Below are 18,114 nucleotides of genomic sequence, written 5' to 3'. Positions count from 1 at the left end.
CCATGGTCTTGTCGAAGCCGACGGTGAAAGACCTCTGGATCATGATAGTTACGAAAATGAGCTTCTTCGAGCAGACGACGCTGCGGCTGGAAATTGTTTGCCATTTGCCGGCTGATGTCCAATGTCGGAGGTCCCATATCCAACAATGCGGTTCAGTCCGTCCTCCTTTATCCTTCCGAAGTATGGGCTGACTAACTCAGTAAGGATATGTAAGGGCTCTGCGAGTTATGTCTGCCTATCATACCGTTTCTTGTGTGTCCGGATACCTGCGTGGTTAGAGCAGAAGGCTGTCGTACGGAAGGTTGCGGTTCGAATATCATTGGTGGCAGTGAGATTTGTATCGTGATTTGAAGTCGGATGCCAGTCAACTCAGCTATGTACCGGAGTCAAATCAGACTTAATAATCGCGGAAGAGCGCAATGCTGACTCCATTGCTCCCTACAATGTACTGTAGTGTACCGCTACGGTCTTGAATGAAGTGCTCTAACACTTCAAAGCCCTGGCCCAATATGGGTTGTTGAGTCACCGATTATTATTATCATTCCGGATCAGAGTCCTAGACGCTATAGGGGGTGTTTTAGAAGATAATCTAAGACAGAAGTGCGTAAATGCATTTCACCTCCCTACCCAAAAAAATATTAAAAATGTTCTTTTCTCGGGTGTCGTTGGCCACGTTTCGATCTGGCTAACTGCCATCAGCAGTATTCATAGGAGTTTTCTTCTAGAAATGTGTAATAAGAAAAGTGCTAACATCGGCTTCGAAATGGATTATCATCTGCAGTGTTCGGCTTTTGCGACATGTCCAACTTTCCATTCGCCTTGTCCAGTGTCCTTTTCCTTACATTTTAGCACCTCTTAACTTAACAATTTCTTCGACTCCTAGCGGCACGACTTTTGGCGAAACGGTATAAAAAAATAGATGAAAAGATAGGTGTAGGTCGTAAGCAGTAATGGCGGATATACTGTTGTAATTGTTTTTTTCTTCGAAAAAAAAACTACGAATGCATTGACCAACACAATAATTTACCTGTTGGCCGCAAAATTTTCAATAGAATTGCTGTCCGTAAGCTCTCTCCTTATGCCTTTCCTCATCTTAACCTATTATCCTTCAGAGTGAAATTATGCGGTGTTTCCAACGATTAATTAATTGAAATAATAAAACTTGTTGTTTCTTTTTCGTTGGTGTGGGTATTTATTCTTGCAAATACCGATATTTCGGGAACCACTTGTTCCCTTCATCAGTGCAAACAAGTTCGGTGAACTTCAATCTATTATCCTTTTTACGCATCGAACTGCAAAAGTAAAACAAATGAAATCTTTTAGGAATAATTTTATTAAAAACTAAGTCAAGCTTCAGAAAAAATCTGAAGCTTTCGGTCGTTTCGACGACGGAATATGTAATAAATTGTCCGTTAAGTTCACTTGAATTGGGGTTTCTGAAGTTTTACTCGGCACTGCAGGCGTTGGAACCTTTTTCCGTACTAGGGGAGAAGGGCTGGATTTTGGACGAACCAGTGGCGTCGTCGAGCTGCTGCTTATAGACGGTGTCATAGTAGAAGTGCGAAGGCCCAATTTGTCTACAGCGAGACGTTTTGCAGCAGGCGATAGTGATGCCAAACGATCTGTTGACATGCGAACGTAGGGTGATGCCATGCTCCTTCTCACACTTTCCATTGCTTTTCGCTTCTGCCCACGCAATCGCTCACCTGCCTTCTCGGCGAGTTCATGTGCGATTGCTTCTCTTCGGGAAGTTTCATTAATACGAAAAGAAGGGCCTGTCGTTGGTCGGTAGGGTGTGTCGCTTCCATCAAGTTTGAACGGGGTGCCCTCGATTTCACCCCAAGTCATCAGCGGGGTGCACGCCTCCCCAGGTGCAGGAGAGGGAGTTTTTACGAAATCGAATGTTCTTCCATCGTTTGCCGACGTCTGAACAATATTTCCGTCGACGCCCACTTTGCCGACCAAATGCTTGGCCTGCGTCCGAGCCAGCTCGGTAATGGTTTGTTTATTTTGACTCTCGTTGAAGGGATTCTGTATGAATCGCGTGTTGGCGTACGACACTTCCCGTTGTTTGCTGGCCATTTCCAGTTTCTCCGCCGGCATGAGATCTACTCCGTCTGGGATGAACATAATCGAGTTGCGAATAGGGTTGCTAAGTTCCTGTAATAAAACGTTCTGCAATGAGATTTCCTATTGGAATAGAGAACAGGTAATACTTACCACTTGCAATTGAGGCGTTTCCGTTTTTTCTGGGTCATCCGTAATGGCAAGGGGGCGAACTTTGTAGAGGTCCACTAGCTTTTGTTCCAGCTTTTCCTTGGCACTCTCAATGATTGTTTGGAAACTCTCATTGTCTTCACTCGTGTATGATTTCAAAAAGGAGTCGAGACTGTGGTGCTTAGCAATGTTCGGATTCTGGTCGGTCTGCTGCTCGCTTTCGGACACGTTACTATTGGGCGTGCCACCAACTCGAGGGGTGCTGCTTGCAGATCGAATGGGCGTTTCAAATGTTGCCGGGCTTTTGCCTAAAACAAGAATAGTAAAAAATGATTAGAAGTCGTACCATAAATTGTGCAGCAAACAAAACTATTTCACAATGATTGAGGCGGGAACCATTCTTTCCTAAGAAATTTCGATAGCATTCGCAAGGAAGTACTAAAGGAGGAGAATGTGTCAAGCAACTTTGTTACGTATACTTACTGCCAGTTGCGTTAGGGAACTGTCTGCCACTGTATTTTGCGTAGAGTTCACGCAGTCTCGCAATGTCATTTTTCTCGACCGCGTCCAGATAGTCGTTCTGTGCCTTCAGCTTTTCCAGGTCAGGGAAGAAATCTCGTTGGATAATCTTGCCTAGTATCTGCAAGCAATTGTTCGATAATTAATCCATAATTCATACGATTGCAATCATTTGTTGTTGCGTTGATACTTACCGCGATGTACTGCTCCTCGGGAAGAATGATTTGTTTTGATTTAACTTTCTTCTTAGCGGTTGGCACTGCGGGAACTTTAAATCCACTTTTTTCATCTGCTTGGCTACGAATAGCCTCTAGTGCCTTTTGTCCAGGTGGCGTAGCCATGCCGCAACGAATTCAACTCCTTTTCTTGAAGATCGTCGAGGACCTCACCGATACCCAGCGTAGAATGACAACATCGAGCTGTCAGACCTATTTTTCTGTCAATTAAGTTAAAAGTCAGCTGTATGAATGGATACGGTTAATGATGCTGCCCCATGCGCCATCTAGTGATGTCTAGCGAAACCTTAGCAAGTTAAAAGATAGGGAGAGACTACCATTGAGTGGTTTTCATATCGAGCGTTAAATTGTTTTTAAAATTCCTAGACACCATTAAGGAAGGTTTTTTGGCTTTATTAAAACTTCACTATTATAATAACGATAGCGACAATTTTTTTTTAAATAATATTGTCAAAGGACTTCGCACTGCGTTCTAAATGCCCCTTTACTGGTTATAGTATACCTATAAACTATGGTAACCTATAACCGACAGAAACTTTGCTATGTTCCCTACTTGCAAGTGTTTCGAACTGACACCCTGGATGGTTCCATTCTGAGTAAATTTGCCCAGTATAGTTCTATCAGCCGTTACTCTTCATTTTTCATGCCAATTTGTAAGAACGAATCTATGCAAACCGGAGAAAAATGCGTAAGTAGGCGAAGTTTCTTGAGAATAAGATTTTAAGATTATAACATGGACTAGGGCATTGTAGTATCACCGTATGCGGGAATTCTTGAAATTTAACGATAGGTTGTGGGAGGAACCCGGCGACCCCAGTAGGACCAACACTGAATGCAACATGCTTTTCTAAATTTTCCTTTTCTTTCTTTTTCTTTTTGAACTGTTTTAACATAAATACATGCTACCAGAGTCAACTATGTTAAAAGAGTTATGTGCTGAGGATCTAGCAGCGGTCATATTAAAATACCAGGTTGAAATCAAGAGGAGAAATGTTATGCTTGCCTCTACGTCCTCACTCTAGAATTTTCGGTGACCTCCGCTTACACATAAACTAGAAGATCTATTTATTTCTTTAATTTAACGGACAACAAACAGAGTAAACTTCAATTAGTTATTGTTCTCAGGAGGAGGAGAAAGCAAAAGTCTTATGCTACGTTTAAAACTACTTAAAGTAGAGAAGTGATAAGGACCAAACGGTTGTGCATTGTAATTTCGGCAAAGCCTAGGAATCGGGGAATGAAAGTAGACTTCGAGCTCTGCGAAGGGCATGTTGAAAATGTCTGCGTTACGTGTGTTATAAGACACAGGACAGCAGGTGATGTCGTTAGCGGCGGAGCAGTCCATCAGACCCGAGGAAAGTTTAAAAAATGTGCATAGATCCAGATAGGATCTACGCTGTTGTAGGAAGGGAAGGTTTAGAAAGCGGAGGCGGGAGGGGTAGTCCACACGAGGAAAGCTTTTCTTAAAGAAGAGGGAACGGGTGAATTTACGTTGCTCATTTTCAAGGGTAAGACAATCACACGGGCAGATCACGGAGCCGTACTCGAGGGTATTCCTCACGAGGCAATTGAAGAGAACTAAGGAGGGTTGGATGGAGTCAAAATCAGAGGAGGGGCGAAGTATAAAGCCTGACAATTTTGCTGCTCGATTGGTGACTTCGAGGCAATGGGTGTCAAAGCGGAGCTTGTTGTCGAAAGTGACTCCAAGGGCTTGAGTGGAATTTAAACAGAATAAGGAATGTCCGTTAAGAGAGTACGAGAAAGAAGTGGGTGAGGATTTTAGGAAGTAGCACATAGAGTGACACTTTCTAACGCTTAGCGCTAAACCATTAGTCGAGCACCAACGGACCAGAATGTCCAGGTTAGATTGAAGAGGAACACAGTCCATAGACGACGATATAGCGGAAAACAGCTTAAGGTCGTCTGCATATAGTAAACAGGGACAAGTGAGGAGGGGAGGAAGGTCATTAATGTCTGCAATCTTGATAACTGATTAAGTTTCCAAGGCGCCTTAGCGTGTAACATGAAATCGGGTTTCTAGGGTTCAGGGGAGAAGCAATTTTCTAATCGGCTATGAAATAAATATCTTTATTTATTTTATTATTCCATTAAAATTATTTATCTTTAATTTTCATTAAATTTTTTCTTATAATGAAATCTTACGTATGTTTGCAAAACTTTCAAACCCTTCGAGCAGATCTTGGTGTAGTGCATTAAATGGACGACGCACCATCGGTATTATGGGTCAAGGTTTGACTAAAGATACTCTGACCAGTAGGTGTCTGCATTTAAAAGACTAAGCCAGATAAGGCAAAACGAAATAACATCAAACCGCACTGGTCAAACGGGAAGAATAAAGATAGGAGAATACAACTTTGAGACCGTTGATCATTTCTCCTATCTAGGGTCGAAAATCACAACCGATAACAGTTATGGTGATGAAATCCGCGCACGATTTTTGACAGCCAACAGAGCCTATTTCAGCTTACAAAAACTGTTCCGCTCGAAACGTCTCACCATATGGTCAAAGCTCTTACTGTGCAAGACTATGATCTTGCCAGTCCTCATGTATTTCTCGGAAACTTGGGTTCTTAGCAAGAAAAATTGCGAACTCTTGGCCGCGTTCGAGAGAAGAATCCTCCGAAGAATTTTTCGCCCCCTACATGAGGATGGACGATTCCGTAGCCTACACAATGACGAAATCTATGAGCGGTACCATGACCGTCCAGTTGTGGATAAAATCCGGCTCAATAGGTTTCGGTGGGCGGGTCATTTAATCCGTATGGATGAGGATGATCCAGCCCAGAAAGTCTATAAGGGCAATATCTATGGTAGAAAAAGAAGATGAGGCAGACCCTGCCTAAGATGGAGTGATGGCGTAGGTCAGGACGCCAGACAGCTTTTATGGATATCGAATTGGTGGACCTCGGCGAAAATCCGTGATGTCTGAAATTCCTTATTAAGGCAGACCTAGATCAGATACCGGTTGTTGCGCGGATAGAGTCCTGAGGTACCCTGGATGAGAGAAGAATGAAGACTGGATGCATTGAAAAAAGCGCCATGTACTCTCCCATCTAAGTAAGATCTCGACCAGGAACGAATAGTTGCTGGAAATCCATATGGAGTTTGGTAAGAGGCAAGGGGTGGTCTATGGAGTAGAAGACGTTGCAAACGTTAGTATAGATTCTATTGACATCTTTCTAATATTCGGAGTAATGAGGGGTTTCAGGACAAATACACAAATCGAAGGGGAGTTTATTGTATCGGAAAAATACTAAGATTATCCCGAAGGCTGAATTAGGATAAGTACTATCAGGGAATTGTATATTAGCGCCGGAATAAGTCTTCGATGCTCTCTAAATATTGGAAAGGTGAATTTTTGATAAGAATTTCCGTAGTCGAACATAGGGCTACGAAGTACCTTCATCGTTACCGGAACGTCGAAATATCAATTGAGAATTGTGTTTCAGTCAAGATAAGAGGGGAATAAGACAGGGAGGAAAATTGTTCAAAAAGTTATAAAATGCGAAAACGACCGTCGAATTGAATGATAGCTTTTTCAACGCACCACTCAAGTCAACCAAAGTGCATATGATATGGATATGTATTTTGAAACGTGTAGCAATGCTATTGAACTATGGTTAAAAAAAATGATTTCGGGATTTCGATACAATTTTTTGTATCAGGTTTTGTTCCAAGTTGAACAAATTTTTAAAAATCATAGTTTACGGGTGAAGCTCCTTCTTCCTTTGGATAACCATTCTTCTGAGATTAAACTGAGAACGGAAAGTTATGACATGTGTCAAGCCCTGACACCGAAAGTACAACCCTGCCGTGAAGTCAGTCGAGTGAGAGGAACGAGAGCGATAAGTTCGAATAAAGCGTGTCCGTTTATTTAAATTCTCGTGTTGTGATTTATTATACCAAAAATCCCATGTCCACACATCCTTGACAGATCAGAAGTGGGATCTTTTGGTTAAATACACAATCGCCGTAATATCGTAATCGTAAAATTGAAAAGTAAAAAAAAAAAAAAAAGTAACATTTTCGTTTTCGATGTGATCAACCGCCGCCGCCGCCATTGTTTAGTCATCGATAACATTCGCTCAGCCACCGACTATCTTTGCCGTTTGTCGTTCTATTCACCGAAACAAACTTGGCGATTCGAATATCGTCACAATCCACCGTACGCCGACGCCGCTGCTTAGCAAACGACAGATATTGCTAAGCCGTTGTATATTCGTTTAGCTTCCGAAACAACCATCGCGAAACCGCCGTGTGTCTCTTCGTCGTACTCACGGAAACAAACGAAGTGCCGCTTGTTCGCTTGTGTTTTAAAAAACCCTTTTTTTTATTGTGCCGTTCATCATTCTAAACAGAATGCCTTTGATAAAAGCGGAATCTCTGAAAGTAGGAACATTGAGAGAACTGCTACGGGAGAGAGATTTATCGACAAAAGGAACAAAAGCCGAGTTAGTAACACGACTTATTGAAGGCGCTGGCACCGACGAATTCGATATCGAAGACGAAAGCAATGAGCTCAAATTGCTCCGAGATGTCGTGAGCTCGCTTGCAGCCACAGTCGAGAGCCTTTCAAAGAAAATTGATAGCAAATCGGAGAAGCACAACTCGGATATCCCTAAGAAAATCGTCTCCGACGATCATTTCAATCATTCTCATTCAATCAGAGATATCGTTGAACTTCTTCCTGATTTTGAACCGACAAAAACTTCGTCATTAACCGCCAAAGCGTTTATTCAACGAGTCCGACAGCTAGCCACAGCATACAACTGGAACGAAGCCGCTGTGGTATTTGCAGTACAAACGAAACTCAACGGTCCGGCGAAATTGTGGTTCGACTCTTGTGGATTAATATTCGAAAACTTAAAAGATTTTGCCGAAGCATTAGAGAGCGAATTTCCCCATGTGGAGAACGAAGCCGACATTCATTTTCGTATGAGTTCGTATATACGAAAACCGACAGAACCAGTCATCGACTTTTTCTACCGAGTTTACGCCGAGGGAAGAAAAGGACAAACATCGGATGCCGCTATCATCCAGTATATCCGACGTGGGCTGAATCATGGCCCTCTTCAAAATGCCATCGCTCCATTAAATTTTCAAACAACGAACGAATTGTTAGACGCGGTAAACCGATTTTTAGCGAACCGTCAAAGTTTGCCAGAGGCATCGCAACGAAAACCGGAAAACGACGGACATTTCGAACCGATTAAAAAACTGACAGCTACCCCAGTGAAAAACGCGAACCGTGTTTGTTATAATTGTTTTAAGCCGGGACATATTTCGGTGAATTGCCCTCAGCCGCAGCGACTTGAACGATGTGCAAAGTGTTCAAAGACAGGACATACAACTGAATTTTGTAAAAGTGTCTTGCCCGCGAGTCGCAATATTAATCAAGTGGTATCGGACGGAGTGCCAGATCAAGTGTCTCGGGAAACCGGTCGCATCACGAAAAACATTCTATTAGACGATATGGTCGTCGATGCCTTTATTGACCCGGGCAGTGACAGAACTCTAGTGCGCGAATCAGTTGCAAGAAACTCAACACCGTGTGACCCCATCATTCTTAACGGATTTGCGGGTGGTTCGTTCGTTTGTGATAAAAAAATAAATGCGGTGATTACCATAGACGAGTGCGTTGTCAACGCTGTTATTTACGTTGTGAATGACAATCTAATTCCTAACGCGCTACTACTAGGTTCTGACGTATTACTGAGTAAAAACCGTCGAATGATTATCGATTCCGATGGATGCCGTTTCGAAACTATTAAGCGGTTAAATATTAAACCTGAAACAGAATTGTCAAGCAACGAAAAACGACAGTTTAACGAAATGATTACGGAATTTCGACAGTGCTTTGCCGAAACAATACCTGAAATGGGAAGGTGTCAAACGAAGCAGATGGATATTCAACTGATACACGATAAACCAATCCAAAGCCGCGCATACCGTATCCCGTTAGCGAAACGTCAAGTGGTGGACCGTATCGTACAGGAACTTCTAGATAATGAAATTATTCGTCACAGCAACTCGACTTACTCTTCACCCATCGTATTGGTGAAAAAACAGAATGGTGAAGACAGATTGTGCGTCGACTATCGAGCGATTAATGAAGCAACAAGAAAACGCCCGTATCCTATGCCAACTGTCGATGAGATCATGTCTCAAATTGCTGACAGTACCTACTTCATAACATTGGATCTATTTTCTGGCTACTATCAAATAGAACTCACTGAAAGCTCAAAGCAATATACAGCTTTCATAACTCATAACGGCCAATATGAGTTTAATGTTATGCCGTTCGGTTTGGTTAATGCTCCAATGGAGTTTCAGAGTGTTATAAGCGGAATCATCAGACAAATGAAATCGAAACGTGTGATCAACTACATCGACGAGGTTACTCGTATAATTGGTTGCCGAGATATTGCTGAAGGAATGGATCTTCTGAGAGAATTATTGACTATCCTGAAAAACGAAGGCTTAACCCTACGACCATCGAAGTGTACATTCTTCGCTCGAAAAATATAATTTTTAGGACATACCGTCTCCGAAAATGGTATCATGCCCGGTACTTGTAAAATCAATGCCGTTGTGAATTTCCCGACTCCGACCTCAATTACCGAAGTTCGAAGTTTTCTCGGTCTTACCGGTTTCTTCCGAAAGTTTGTGCAAAATTATGCGCTAATAGCAAAGCCGTTAACGTCTCTATTGAGAAACCAAATTCGAGAATTCAAATGGACCGAAGAGTGTGAAATCGCCTTTAATTTGCTGAAGAAGCATCTGAGTGAAGAACCAGTGTTGGCGCTATATAGACCGACGTCCTTCCACGAAGTTCACACTGACGCAAGCATGATTGGTTTGGCCGGAATACTCATGCAGTCAGAAGACCAACTTACATGGCGAGCCGTATTTTACTATAGCAGACAGTGTTCAGACGCAGAACAGAAATACCATAGCAACGAACTGGAGGTGTTAGCAATAGTGGAATCACTGGAACGCTTTCGATTCTATTTGCTGGGGAAAAGGTTTCGAGTTATCACAGACTGTAATGCGATATCGAGTACAAAAACGACGACGCCATTAAATCATCGAGTGGCCAGATGGTGGTTAAAACTTCAGGAGTATGATTTTGAAGTCACACATCGTTCCGGAAGCCGAATGCATCACGTAGACGCATTAAGCCGTAAGCCAGCCGAGCCATCTGCCCATCCCAATCTTATTATGGTGGTCGAGATAAACGAAAACGATTGGTTAGCATCAATGCAACATCAAGATCCAGTTTTGAAGGGAATTATCGATGTATCATACTTTCCGGAAAAACACAGTCCACTCAAGAATCGCAGCTTAAAACTGACTATAAACTGAAAAACGGGAGATTGATGCGACGCTTGGGCAGTGACCTAAAATTTGTCGTACCCAATCCTGTGCGCTGGCGAGTAGTGCGCAGTCACCACGATGATGTTGGACACCCTGGTTGCGAGAAAACACTGGCGAGACTTCGAGATTATTTTTGGTTTCCAATGATGCGTCGCTATGTGAAGTCGTATTTAGCGTCGTGTGTTGAATGTTGTTTCAACAAGATACCAACCGGAAAACGTGAGGGAAAAATGTACTTCGAAGAGATCGAGCCGATCCCTTTCCGATGTCTACACATTGATCATCTGGGACCGTTTCCACGTAGTCGAAAGGGAAACTATCACATTATTGCTATTAGTGATCCCTTTAGTAAATATACGATTCTGCGAGCAGTCCGAACCACCAACGCTAAATCCGTTATAGCACTCCTGATTGACGTTTCTGCTTATTTTGGACTACCGAAGCGAATTATCAGTGATCGAGGCAGCGCCTTTACAGCAAAAGAATTCGAACAATACTGCGATCGTAACGATATTCTTCACATCAAGGTTCCAGTCCGTACGCCTCGGGCAAATGGGCAGGTAGAGAGAGTTAATCAAACTATACTCTCCCATCTGCGCTGCTCAACGGAAAACCGACACGAATGGGACACTTTACTACCCATGATCCAGTGGTCCTTAAACTCCCAGAAACATTCAACAACCGGATTTACACCGAATCGAATCGTCTTCGATTTTGAACTGCGAGATGTAATTGCTAATCGAATGATCCAGGCCTTAAACAACGAAAACGATACCGATACCGAGACGACCTTAACATCAATCGAAATTCGTCAGAAGGCTGCAGAACGAATCATGAATGAAAAAACACGTTGGAAGCTAAGATTCGACGCGAAACACAAATCACCTACGACGTACGAAGAAGGAGATCTTGTGGTTGTGGAAAACGTTCCGACCGCAACAGGCGAATCGCACAAGTTGGAGCCAAAATATAAAGGTCCCTATATAATTTCGAAGGTTTTACGACACGACCGGTACGTAATAGAGGACCTTGCCGATATTCGAGGTCGACGACGCTATAGTTCTGTCTACACGAGTGACAAGCTCAAGCCGTGGTGTTACTTGAGTCCGGAGATTGACTGCTACGAGGAGTCCGATGAAAACGATGAACCTGAAATCGGGTCGATTTCAATGTCAGGAGAGGCCGAGCTGTCAAGCCCTGACACCGAAAGTACAACCCTGCCGTGAAGTCAGTCGAGTGAGAGGAACGAGAGCGATAAGTTCGAATAAAGCGTGTCCGTTTATTTAAATTCTCGTGTTGTGATTTATTATACCAAAAATCCCATGTCCACACATCCTTGAGACATGTTATCTTTTAGCGACCGAACATTTTCTCAGTAGCTTCTTGTACAGCTCTAATAATAATAATACTCAGCCATAGCCGGTCCCAAGTCGGTCCGCAGCGCCTCAGGGGGTAGGTGAGGAAAGTGCAGGAACTTTGCAGTCTTGGCAAAGGTCCGATTCCTTAAGTGTGTTACGTTGTGGAAACTGCAAGTGGCAGCAACTATAAAGTTTCTTCTCTTGCCATTAACCTGGTATTGTAAAGTGGCCGTAGTTAGGTGCGGGGAACAGAGTTGTCTCAGCATGGTTGCCTCCAATAATTTTGATATCAGGACGGAGGTTTTCGATCTCGCGAATTTCTCATCGAAAAAGACCTCTATACTGATTCAACACCACAAATTTTGCTAAATCGAACCACTCTTGTATCAGAAATATATAAGGGCAGTTCTGCAACCTAGTCAGCCTTGCTGCCAGTAGATAGAAAGAGACTTCGGCATGCTAAAAGTGAACTAAACTAACCTTTATGTTTGTAGACATAGCTATAGTCTAATGTGAAAACCACCATTAACTGAAGAGCCTGTTGCGTTCAGTTTGGGTCTAATCGACAGACCGACCGTAGTCAGATTCTCAGTTCCTCGCGTTATGGGAGTTGCGGTACTTTTCTTTCCGGCTGCCATAAACATAAACTACTACCAAAGTGGAATTCATGTCATCAACAGATTTCCCGTGGGCAAACATGAATCTGGTTGGTCAAAGCCGCGGGTGGATGCGAAGTGTTCAACTCCTTACCACTTGGAGAGCTAAAATCCGTTGCTTCCATCTTCCTCATCCGAGAGGAGACTGCATTATAATATTATGGATCTGTATTTTTTTGTAGAATTACTTTTTTTACTTTACTTCCTAATCCTTTTGCAATTGGTCCAATTTAACCCGATCCCAATGTTCACTGAGAATTTCCAGTTGCTAAGTATTTGTGGACAGGAATACAGATGCCTCAATGTTGATTTATTAATCATTGCATTGTCCCTTGGTTACCTGGCGACCTTTTATTATCTTTCCATGAAGAATTTTAAATTACGAATAAAAAGACTAATTTGCTAAAAGTAATTAATTTCTCTGTTTCAGTTAATGTTCGTTTCGAAATTCGGAATAAACTTCGGAATACCTGCGCCCAGGCCGAAAACTCCAGTCACAAAATTACGGGAAACGTTCTATTGCAAAGTAAAATTCCTACAATGGGGTAGGTCGTTAGCAACCGCAGCCATCTAAAAAAACTAAGTAAAATATAGTCAACCCATACGTTACAATATTTATGATCAATTAACATTAAACTAGAGATTTTAGGTTGTTTCTCACCAATTTCAGGCTGACCATACACATAGCAGTATTCCAGTGCAGGTTTATCTATACGGGCAAGCTGGCAGGAATACCTGTACAGGTGACGAGCGTACACACGGTTTGGTTGGACCATTAGTTGCCCTTGCGGCATCCACATTGGAACAAGGTGATGCGGTCGTGGTAGTCATTTTAGTGGCATCAACTAATTTTGGAAAACAAAAGAAAGCTCGTCAATTGTGAAGTAAAGATGCAAATGAAAAGAATTCGGCATGCTCACGTCAGTTTATTACAAAAGTGAGTGCAGACGAAGGAGACATACGTAATTACCTCAGGATGCGTGAAACAATACCAACAGTGGCTTGCATTGATCATTGATATTATGTATGCATCTTTAATCAAACGCTTTGCGGATCTCCTGGTACGTATAACGGAGCATATCATTAAAATTCTTCTTTATTATTATAGAATTATCTCTAAGTTAAGAATAAGAAAACATAAATGCATAATAAAATCTACACATATATGTACGTATATTATGATAAAAGGTAAAGGTGCTTAAAAAATGCAACCATATTTCCTGATCTGGATGAATTGGTTGAAATTAATACATTGGGATGGGGAAAAGTAATGTCGTATTTGTGATCGAAATTTGACGCTTTATTTAACATACTTAGAATTATCCTATTTAAGGGGGTCATCCCGTGTGAAGGCCATTTTTTTGCCTTTTTTTGAAAAATTATTTTAGAGGACTGGATCAAGATAGAAACGTGATTTTTTCACCATATGTTTATTGATATCTCTAGTATATGTGATGAATTTTGATGCAGCTTGATATCGTAGCTAGTTTTTGGAATACGTGTCAATTTATGAACCTATCTCCAAAAAAGATGTTTTTCTGCTGCCACGCTGGAGGGCACTGTGTTCATCTGAGGAAAGAAAACTAAACGGCATTTTGATGTGGACAATATTCCACGGTCCGCAAACTAGGATAATTAGAAAATATTAAAAGGTAAATTTTTTGTTGGGCTTTTAAACTTAATTTTTTGGATTTTTGTGTTTTCTTACGGCTTTTTTTATGAATAAAAAAAAACAACCCGCCCGATTGCAATTATCCTAGTTTGCGGACCGTAGAAATATGTATTAAAGAAGTCGTGAAAATTTCAAAGAATTTGGTTGGATAGATTTTGAGCTACGGTGGCAGCCGATTTTCAAGATGCAGTTTGAAGAAAAACGCATTTGAAAATTTAAATGTGATTATCAACAGTAAAGTTTTAACTCACCATTAATCTGCTATACCTGGTCCATAGAGAGCACCCTCCGTTTCTTCAAAAAAGTCTTGTAACGCCAATTGTTGCTTCCTGGTTTCAATTCTGGCTCTTTTAGAGAGGTTAGTCAACCGTCGTTCGGACCGCCAAATTCGCGGTTCATAACGGCGGTCGACGTAAACCTGACATATGTCACCAACTTAACATCCCATTGTCACTAGGATTTTGAGAATGCCATTGAATCGTTCATTGAAAATAATTACGGTCAGAAAAGTTGCTATTTCTACGACCTTGGCTCCAGAATGAAGATGTTTAGGAGCGAAAGTCCAGATCAATGCATTTAACGACTCATTGTTATTGTGGGTCTCTGCTACTAAACATCTGTTCAAGAGATCATCTCGTGAGAAATCTTCGTAGATTGGTTTGATGACTGTTTGAACTTCTTCTGTCAAAGGTGCCTTCTCGTGGTGGAAACTATCCAGTTCTCCTTTAGCTTCCGCTTTGCATCATTTGCACCAACTGTCCTCGCCTGCTGGACAATTTTGATGCTGAGAATTTTTGTCTGTAGAACATTTATGGAAGAAAGTTGCCCAAATTTCTTGCTTCATTCCTTCTATCGAATTTGCGTGTCGACGAATAGCTAGCCCAAAAAATGTAGTGAGGTCGTTAATAACCTTATCAGTAAGTTTTCCAGCCCCTTTTCCACCAATGCCTTTGTGATTCTTCTTTGCATTTCTAAGCCGCGTTCCCATTCTTTTATCGACATGTCCTACGCATTCCTTTTTTAATGCTACGTATATTTTATTATTTGCAGAAATACGGGAGAAAACTCCAGTAAAATCCAGTATACAAAACTTGTCGCAGTTGGAACATCCATGTTCATGCTTGCTACAAGTTTCTTTGCTGATGTTGATGCGAAGTCCTTTTTCTTCTCTGATAAGTATCGATTCCCATGAAATACTCGTTTTTTAGTGCGAGCATGACGTTGAACGTTAAAGTGATCTCCCTTCATACGATCCATTTAAAAAAATCACTGAACACACAAACAGCGCAATACTTACAACAAAATATATAATAACTGAGTATAGCTTGAAAGCCTTTCAGTGCTCACTCTAGACTGGATTATCCTTTTTATTCCAAACAGCAAATAAGTTTAGACAATTGATTGGTTTTCCTCCTTTTTTATTTATACCTGTGTTTGAATTTATAAGGCTTAGGTAAAAAACTAACAGGTAAAAAAAGATTCGATGCTCTTTCTCATCGAGTACTCTCGCCGCGGCTGCAAATTCCTTACCTGTTTAACCCTGTTTGTAAATTCTGAACGACTCGGAATATCGGAAAATCTGTTTGCCCACATATTCTCCACTATATATAGATACAATTCATGCATAAAAAAATCGATTTCTCCAACCCGACACACGGGATGACCCCCTTAAGTCAAATATGCGCCGTTTTGTTCGTAAACTTGCTGCCATTTAGAAGGCCGAACGTTGTCAATGGCCTGCTTCAAACGGTCGAGTTGCTCGCAGTAGAGGACCGAATTGAGGGTCTGGCCATAGTTAAGCAGCTCATAGTGGACGATTCCCTTCCAATCCCACGAAACATAAAGCAAAACTTTCCTGGCCGTCAATCCGGGCTTAGCGATGGTTTGGGTCGGCTCGCCGCACTTCGACCACGATTTTTTTCGCTTGAGGTTGTAGTACGTGATCCACTTTTCATCACCAGTCACCATCCGCTTCGAAAATGGGTCGAATTCGTTTCGTTTCAGCAGTGCATCATAGCGTTGATTCGGTCCAAAAAATTTTTTGGGTTAGCTCGTGTGGCACGCAAACATCCAGCTTTTTTTGGAATCCAATCTCCTGCAAATGGTTCCAAACGGTTTTATGGTCTAAACCCAGTTCCTGGCCAATCGAGCGAATGCTCACATGCCGGTCTACTTGGATGTTTTCCACGATTTTATCGGTTTCTACGACGATTGACTTACCAGTACGGGGTGCATTTCCGACATCCACTACACCAGAACGAACGCTGTGCTGTGCGAATCGTTACAGTATCGGGCCCATGAGCTTCACAAATTTTTTGGCCGCCTCCGTTGAATTTTTACCTCTTAGGCAGTAAAAACGTAGAATATGACGAATTTCTTGCTTGGTGGATTCCATTTTTGACGCGCTTTAACTTGAGACTGAAACGTACGATCACAACACTGTTAAAGAGTCACTTGTAGCACAGATTGTCGTCTTCAAATCGCCGTGACCCGATGCGATAAGTTCAACACAAGATATATTTAAGTGTCGCCATCTATTGACAAAATACGACATTTATTTTTCTCCAACCCAATATGTGTGTAGTAATGAAGGACTTGAACGTGGTATATTGATATACAGTACTGGGTGGAAAAATCCGATCAGTAAGAAAATCTGAATCCTTGCAGGATCTTCAGACCAACTTCATCATTCCATGTCCTTAAGAGGATTAAATTCAGCTCATGTTGGCTTTTCGGCTTCTGCTTAGCTACCTTTTTCTTCATTAGTGCCCACAAATTTTCGATGGGGTTTAAATCTGGGCTGTTCCCGGGCCAAGGCAGCTACTGTACAGAGTTTTCGGTCTGAAAGTTGCGCACTTCCAAAGCAAAAAAGGGAAAATTATTGGAAAATCCTCAATATTTCTTATAAAACAGTTAGAGAAAATAAAAAAGAAAATTAATTACCATGTGGGACCTGTGATAGGGCGCAGAACCGTCCTGAAAGATGACCTCACTTGAATACTGATATTGCTCTTCAATGCAAGGTATCAGATGCTCCTCCAAGATTTGTTTATAGGCTGTACCATTGACTCTTCCATCAATTAATGACAGTCCTTTCACATGGTAAAACGAAAAGTAGCCCCAGATCATTCTGCTCACCGGCTGGCGTACTGTCGTCTGGATACACTCCCCACTGAATAGTTCGCCTGATCTTCTCCATACGTGATGAATCCCATCCGACCCAAAAATATTAAATTGGGACTCATCGGAGAATATTACAGTTTGCCACTGTTCCAGGGTCCAATTTCCGTGGTCCTTTGCCCATAAATAGCGTTGCTTCCGCATTCTTCCATTTACAAAAGGACCATAAAATCCACTCTCTCTGAGCCTTCGACGAACCGTTGATGCATCAACTTCTGTCCAAATGGTATCCTTGAGCTCTTTTCTAATGCCCGGTGAACTTTGAACTGATCCCGCAGGCAAAATTTCCGCATCAGTCTGTCTTCGGCAGATGTAATCTTTCTCGGCCTTTCAGAGCCCCGTTTCCGGGCAGTAGACCCAGTAGCCCAGAATTTTTTTTTAAAAGCCAACTACAGAGGACTGACTCAAACCGACAACGACCGCTATTTGTGGTGTGCTATATTTTTTTATGAAATAAGGCAATTATTTCACCTTTGCCGATGTCACTCATTTTACGCGTTTTTGCCATTTTTTTTTAAATTAACCCACTTCAAAAACTTTTCACTGCGAGAAACTACAATCTAACTATGCAAACACCTTCTTCACACCTGTATTTATGCAACATAAAAACCGCTTGTGAATTCTAGCCATTTTAACGGACTTACGCGAAATTAAGTGACACGCACTTAACTGATCGAATTTTTTTTGCCCAGTACTGTACATACGTAGGATTATTAGACCCTGAGCTGGGGTCTTTTCTTCATATAAAGCATGAAAACAGCGCCTGGTTCTACTTCTGATAAGGTCTTTTTTTCTTCGTGATCGGTTGCCATTTGGTTCTATCAAATGCCTGAACTGGATGCAACCGCGAGGCTTTAAATCCCCATCCAGTGTATGAA

At 41.9% G+C, this 18,114-nt stretch overlaps 2 protein-coding genes across 2 annotated transcripts; one reads left to right on the top strand and one right to left on the bottom strand.

Moving 5' to 3' along the window:
* Positions 1-1,315: 1,315 nt before the first annotated feature.
* On the bottom strand, positions 1,316-3,150 carry LOC119656050 (splicing factor ESS-2 homolog). Its single transcript, XM_038062315.1, has 4 exons — positions 2,931-3,150; positions 2,701-2,857; positions 2,221-2,525; positions 1,316-2,160 (listed from the first exon to the last, which is right to left on the bottom strand). Exons 1-4 carry the CDS (start codon positions 3,075-3,077, stop codon positions 1,354-1,356), a joined length of 1,416 nt encoding a protein of 471 aa, XP_037918243.1. The 5' UTR covers positions 3,078-3,150; the 3' UTR covers positions 1,316-1,353.
* Positions 3,151-7,352: 4,202 nt separating this feature from the next.
* Positions 7,353-9,521, top strand: LOC119653935. The gene has a single exon (XM_038059095.1). It carries the CDS (start codon positions 7,353-7,355, stop codon positions 9,519-9,521), a length of 2,169 nt encoding a protein of 722 aa, XP_037915023.1.
* Positions 9,522-18,114: the final 8,593 nt, after the last annotated feature.

The sequence above is a fragment of the Hermetia illucens genome, chromosome 4 (genome assembly GCF_905115235.1).
Source record: "Hermetia illucens chromosome 4, iHerIll2.2.curated.20191125, whole genome shotgun sequence".
Taxonomy (NCBI): domain Eukaryota; kingdom Metazoa; phylum Arthropoda; class Insecta; order Diptera; family Stratiomyidae; genus Hermetia; species Hermetia illucens.
The sequence above is the reverse complement of the archived record's forward strand: the minus strand, read 5'-3'. Positions and strand labels throughout refer to the sequence as shown.

Excerpts from the sequence above, each read along its gene's own strand:
- LOC119653935 (XM_038059095.1), top strand. The coding sequence starts at position 7,353 with ATGCCTTTGATAAAAGCGGAATCTCTGAAAGTAGGAACATTGAGAGAA.
- LOC119656050 (XM_038062315.1), bottom strand. The coding sequence starts at position 3,077 with ATGGCTACGCCACCTGGACAAAAGGCACTAGAGGCTATTCGTAGCCAA. Across the intron at positions 2,858-2,930 it reads CCGAGGAGCAGTACATCGCG|ATACTAGGCAAGATTATCCA; the intron begins GTAAGTATCAAC and ends AATTGCTTGCAG. Across the intron at positions 2,161-2,220 it reads AAACGCCTCAATTGCAAGTG|GAACTTAGCAACCCTATTCG; the intron begins GTAAGTATTACC and ends GTTTTATTACAG.